The 5,897-nt window shown below is 35.3% G+C and overlaps 1 protein-coding gene and 1 long non-coding RNA gene across 3 annotated transcripts in view; both read right to left on the bottom strand.

The window, feature by feature from the left end:
- The window catches only part of dhrs12la (dehydrogenase/reductase 12-like a), a 40,551-nt gene extending 39,361 nt beyond the window's left edge, over positions 1 to 1,190 (bottom strand). Inside the window, exon 1 of the mRNA XM_014026329.1 lies at positions 1,034 to 1,190. Within this exon, the coding sequence (XP_013881783.1) occupies positions 1,034 to 1,089 (56 nt within the window). The 5' untranslated portion in view covers positions 1,090 to 1,190. The remainder of the gene's footprint in view (positions 1 to 1,033) is intronic.
- A 1,350-nt stretch (positions 1,191 to 2,540) lies between these two features.
- On the bottom strand, positions 2,541 to 4,087 carry LOC106530658 (uncharacterized). Of its 2 annotated transcripts, XR_001311817.1 has the most exons (3): positions 3,976 to 4,019; positions 2,857 to 3,061; positions 2,541 to 2,753 (listed from the first exon to the last, which is right to left on the bottom strand). It is a non-coding gene; the product is annotated as an uncharacterized LOC106530658 (long non-coding RNA). The 2 variants fall into 2 exon arrangements; XR_001311816.1 differs by having other exon boundaries at positions 2,857 to 4,087.
- Positions 4,088 to 5,897: the final 1,810 nt, after the last annotated feature.

Below are 5,897 nucleotides of genomic sequence, written 5' to 3'. Positions count from 1 at the left end.
CCCCCCCCCCACACACACACACAAAACAAATTCTAAAGCAGCATTTCAGTTTCATGAATTAAAATCCACTTTATGCAATTTATGTCCATTTTCAGCCCTCAAGTGATTAGTTTTTTCCTCTTTATATTGTTCATAACAGGCTACAAAAGTATTTTTGTCTGATCTGTACCTGCTTTTTTTAATTAAATGTAAAAAATCACAAGATAAGAATTTATAGTTCAACTTAGATTTTCATTTTTGTCCATTCAACATATGAAAAACGAMGTTTACGCTCCAAAAACTGAAAACATTCCAGTCACTAATCAAATACATTATTTTGTCAATTGAAATTACTGAAGTTCTATGATTTAGTTGATTATATTTATCACTTGTTTCAGGCTCATAAAAACACATTACCTTCAAACATCCAATTCAATTTTGTTAAAAGAGAGAGTTGTTACAATTTCAAGTTGATAGAGATGTTTGTCAAACCTAAATTAAAAAAAAGTTATTTGAAAATTATTGTTTGAATAATATTTTAGGAAAGAAAGGGGGCAGATGTGATTTTTTTCTTCTTTCTGCTGCCTTTCATTTAATTTGTGATTTGTATTTCCTGTAAGAAATATTTTTTAAGAAACGTATAAACTTTAACTAAACTAAATCAAAATAATCAGAATTTTCAGAATTTAAAATTCTGACCAATGTTTTTTATTTTTGACAGTTCTTTCTCATATATATATATATAAGGATTATATATAAGGATTAATAAAATGTCCAAAATGAATGCATTAAATACATTATTTGGGGAATCAGGTTCATTTATCTTCTGCTCTTTTCCCAGACAGTTCTGTTAAATTTATACATTATTAAAGTCTGAATAACAATTGCAATAAATAAAATAAAAAGTACAACTCTGAGGTWTAAGCAGAAGTTAGTCTGATGCTGCAGTTTCTCCTCAGGTGTTTCTGGACAGGTCCAGTTGAATTATTACAAGTACACAGCAGGTCACACAACATTAACAAGTGTGGAGAAACACAGCAGGACCCGGACTTACTTGGTGAACTCGGTCAGTCCTTTCAGGAACCAGGCGGAGTTGCGGTACAGAGACATGCTGTTGCTCTGGGAGCGTCTCGCTGCGAGTCTCTCTCCTCTTCTTTTACTCTGGACCAGAACCACACGTGGTCCTGCCCCTGCAGAATAAACGCCTCTGGACCCCCCAGAGYCCACCGGCCACCCAGCGGCAGCCAGGTCACATAACAGAAAGTTTTATCAAACCACAAAATGTTCAAACGGTGCTGGTTTTCACAAAATAAATAAATAAATAAATAAATAAAAAAAATTAAAAAGATGTGGTGAGATACTTGAACTTATACTCATACTTTGAGTTACTTTACTGAAGTGTATCAAGGGTATTTAAAAGGTAAAAAAAAAAATACTATCAAAATACTGTATCTTCATCCGTCTTCACTTTGCTCAGTGTAGTACCCGGAAGTTCCACTGGAGCCAATCAGCTGCCAGAGTGCAGCTGGGCGTGGCTCAGACGACTCACCTGTGTGCCTTTTCCCGGTCTCCTGCACAGTATTTATTTTGTTTTGTTTTCTTTTATAAACGTCTTTTCTTCTTTTTTTATCTTTATTTACAATTTTTCATCTCTCCTACAAACATTTCAACTGTATTGAGAAAGTTTTGTAGTGCATTTAAGAAAATAGGATACAAGATAAAAATAAACACAAATAAAATAATTAAAACTAAAATAAAATAAAAAACCATAAATGCGAGTTACAGATAGAAATGGGTTTTTGTATTTTGAATCTGAGATTGTATCAAGATACAATGTCACATCCACTACAAAGAGACTGTTCCAAATGTGTGTTCACATGTGCAATGGGTAAAATGCAGAGAATTAACTTCCCCATCAGGGGATGCCGTGTATAAAATATAAATAAAAAGTAAAAAAAGAAGTTAAATAGAGGATTTCTGTGTTGTTTTATGAAAAAGCAAGAAACAGAGATTTCATCTTAGAATTTGTGATACTAAACAAAACATTTTTGGAATACAGTGAAAGGTTTGATATTTGGAGATCAGAAGGTCTCATGTGAGCAAGTTTACAGAAAGAACAGCAAATATCTAAATCTAAAGCTTTATATTTCCAAAGTGTTTGTTTGGATAAAATTTGTGAATTAAAAGGAAAACTTTATAATTTTTTAAGGAATTTTTGAAATGATCATTATTATTTTTTTTTTTTTAGGATTTCAGAACCAGAATCTCTTGACATACAGTATGTACAATGAATTTGACCTGGTGAGAGCACATGTGAAGACATGAAACAAGCACACAGAAAGTTGACACTGAAGCTGACTCTGGTTAGCTGTGCCCAAGAGCAAAGAGGTTAGAACTAATTTTGCCAGTTTGTACTTGTACTACAAAGTAATACTTGGAGTTTTACAAGAGTGCAAAGTGAACAACGAGCTGCACAATTTATTCAGAATTAAAAGTGAAGGTCAGTGTCAGCCCCATCAACACTGCTCTGTTTCTTGATTGAATAAATGTGTTGATTTTTCTTAATCTTTCCAACATTTATTTTTTGAAAAAGCAAAGCAAAAAACAAAAAAAAAATCTGTCACTTTATTGATACAAAGATTCGGGTGAAGCCTCTTCCTCCGAGGCGTCCGTGTTATCATTTTCACCTCGCTTCTATCTCCCCCGCTTTCAGCCGATTGTCGACCTCAGCCATAAGGCTTTCAGTTTCTGTAGTCTTGGTGAAACACCAGAACCTAAGAAAGAAAAAAGAAAAATCAGATTATCACAAATACCGGTAGATGCCATTACACATTTCATCTGAAAACTAAAATTATTCAGAGCATCATAAATGACCACCTCCTTGCCAGTTCGTTTACGGACCCCCCAGATGAAGACTTGACCAGAGAGTGAGCAGGGGAGTGGGAACGCAGTCGCCCCCAGGAGAGGAGGCACCTCTCCTCTGCGGGAGAGAAGTAGTGATACTACTCCTGCAAGTGTTACAGCAGCAGTGTCACACCAGGCCAGCCGGTCCCAGCCGGTCCACGTCTCCAGGGGCAGGGCTCTGAATTCATCAAACAGGTCAGTAAACAGTAAGTGGTCCTCACAGCTGGACCCTGAAGAGGTCTTAAACCTCATTGTTCATTGAGGACTGCTTGGTGCTAACCTGGAGGTAAAATCTGTCTGTGGACAATTTTTGTGCATTTTTATGCTAATTAAAGATTTTTCAACTATTTTATCTATTTTTCTGCTAACTTTAGCTGTTACCCCAACAAATTACTTCTTTTTTGTAAAAAATTTCTTTGTGAGCTTTCTTTACTCTCCATTCAAATGTCTGTCTGCTAGTTTCAACTTGTTTCTATTACTACTTGTGTTGTTCTTTCAGCTGTTTGAACTCACAATAACTCTTCTGCTGTTAAACATTTTCAGCTTGTGCAAAGTGYAGAAATACATGATCAAAAAAGTTCTTCACTACAATGGTCTCTGAGTAATTTTATTGCAATAAAATGAGAGTCAACATGCATWCAGCAATACAAGTTGAGTCTGGGGACATAGCCCCAGTGAAGCATCTTTATACATTTAGCAGAAACCAGTCCCAAAACTGGTTATTTCTGACATGCAAGGAGTGGTTCTTCATCTGAGCAGCATAAATTCCTAGTTTCTGTTAAAACTTGTTCTGTGGTCCTTAAACAGAGGAAAACGCCTTAGAATGTGGTTATACTTACTATTTCATTGTACATGTTCATATTCCAATAATAACAAAACAAATAGTTCTGCAATCCAGTTGTGCAGAAACCATGTGTGTGTGTGGTTTAAACTGGAACAAGAAATTACACTTTTAAGGTGCTCTACCGGAAGCTTACATCAGTTGAAATGATTCAGAATATATCATGACAGTAAGCATACAATACATTTATAAGTAAAACAAGAAAGAAACACAAGTAAAATAAAAAGAGAGAAGAAAAATGTTTCTCCTACATTCCCCCTGAGATGCTTCTCCTCCAAATACTTTCAGCCAAATGAAGTTACTGTAGAGAAAGTCCTGCCCCCAGCAGACTCCTCCTACTGTGATGTCGTTCTGACTCCACCCCTAACAGATCCCTACTACTATGATGTCACCCTGAGTCCACCCCCCTTTACAGCTCAATACTTTTTATTTTATAAAAGTTATTTCTATTCAGTAATTAAACAACATTTTAGTGACTTTTGTTATTTTTACTCATTAGTTTTGTTTGTGCTTCAGATTAGTGAACAACATTTCTCTTTAGGTCTACCTGCTTTGTTCCTAAAAATAAAACTGGTATAAATTAAATTATTGCATTGAAAGCTAAACTAACTGTGTAACTCCCTCCGAGTCGAATAACGGACACAAGGTGTTCTACAGGTCTACTGACATTTATTTTGCATATACGTGCAGGCAACCATGCTGTGAGAACTGTATAAATAACACAGTTACACAAGTTTGTAAAAGTTTCAACTGTAAACTAATTGCAAAACCWGTGAAATTTCATAAATCTACATATCAAACACACTACATAAAATGTGACATCATGTCTTTTTACTGTGATTGATGTCAAGACCATATACAAAACAGCAAACTCTCAATTTAAATTGGGAAATATTTAAAAGGTGGTATTGAAGTACATGAAACCTAATTAAGAAATACTGTATATGGTGGATCATTTGATATCCACACACACACACCAGATGCTGAGAGAATTAGTTCAGCCATTGCTCTCCTTTCCTTGGCCATGTCTTTCTTAGCTGTACTGAATGCGAGGGTTGGCAGATCGGGAAACGCCTTCTTTACTTCCTTGGCAATCTAAGAAAGCATCAAAGGTGTAAACTTCCACACTACACATATTCTGACCATAAACAAACAAAAATAAAAATGAATTTTTATTTTTAACTGATCAAAGTACAACTTACATACATACTTTACTTATAGATTTACTTACCATTACAACAATAACCCCACAGCTGGTCCCATCCTGCTGACAAGGATGGTCCATGACGTCCCCTTTCCACTTCATTTTGACCCAGTCAGCTTGTCCCATTGATGTATTTTGGACTTTGAGGTAGTCACTGTAAAATGTCCACAATGTCTTAAGTAACAAAAACACACAATCTATAATCACTTTAAATTTAGTAATACAACAAACGTCTGTCACATTAAAAAATAATTTAAATACTGTGCTACATCACACATATTCAGTCATTACTTTTCTGACTAACTTTGCCTATAATTTACATTTTATTCTWGTCATTTTATCTAACATTTCTTTTTATATGCAGCATTTCCCCAGACTCCACGTTTTGTTCTTGTTTACAACAAAGCTTTTGTAAAAAAAATTAAAAAAAAAACAATACAGACACCCAACAGTGCTTTTTAACTTTATTATAAACAAAAGAATATGCAGTTTGTTGAATACAGAGCACATTGTGAGTGGAGCAGTATGTATTTGTAAATTTGAGCCTCTCTAGAATGTAACTCGGGTGTGTACGATAATTTTCCTCAAAATACGATAATTTTGAGCTGCTGACACGATATTTCAACATTTCCCATCTGGCAACACTGTACAGCCCCGTCCAGGGAAACACGGTTCATTTTTCTGTTGTACAGTACTTTGTTCACCCGCCCATGGAAGGAAAAACAAAATATGAGGAATAACAGGAGGAATGATGAGGATTTATCCTGCCTGGCACCTTTTTTTAAAACTTCTCTGCACGTGGCAGCGTGCACAGCTGCAGTGCAGGTGTACAACCAGGAAGTGTTCATCATTAAAGTCAAGGTAAGAACCTCGTAGTTAGTGGGAAGACATGGAAACCTGATGTTTTGACTTGGATGTTTACAGAAATATTCATTTATCATATTAATGTATTGTTGACTGAATAATGAA

The sequence above is a fragment of the Austrofundulus limnaeus genome, unplaced genomic scaffold (genome assembly GCF_001266775.1).
Source record: "Austrofundulus limnaeus strain Quisiro unplaced genomic scaffold, Austrofundulus_limnaeus-1.0 Scaffold543, whole genome shotgun sequence".
In the NCBI taxonomy this organism is placed as follows: Eukaryota; Metazoa; Chordata; class Actinopteri; order Cyprinodontiformes; family Rivulidae; genus Austrofundulus; species Austrofundulus limnaeus.
This window is presented reverse-complemented; position numbering and strand designations above follow the sequence as displayed.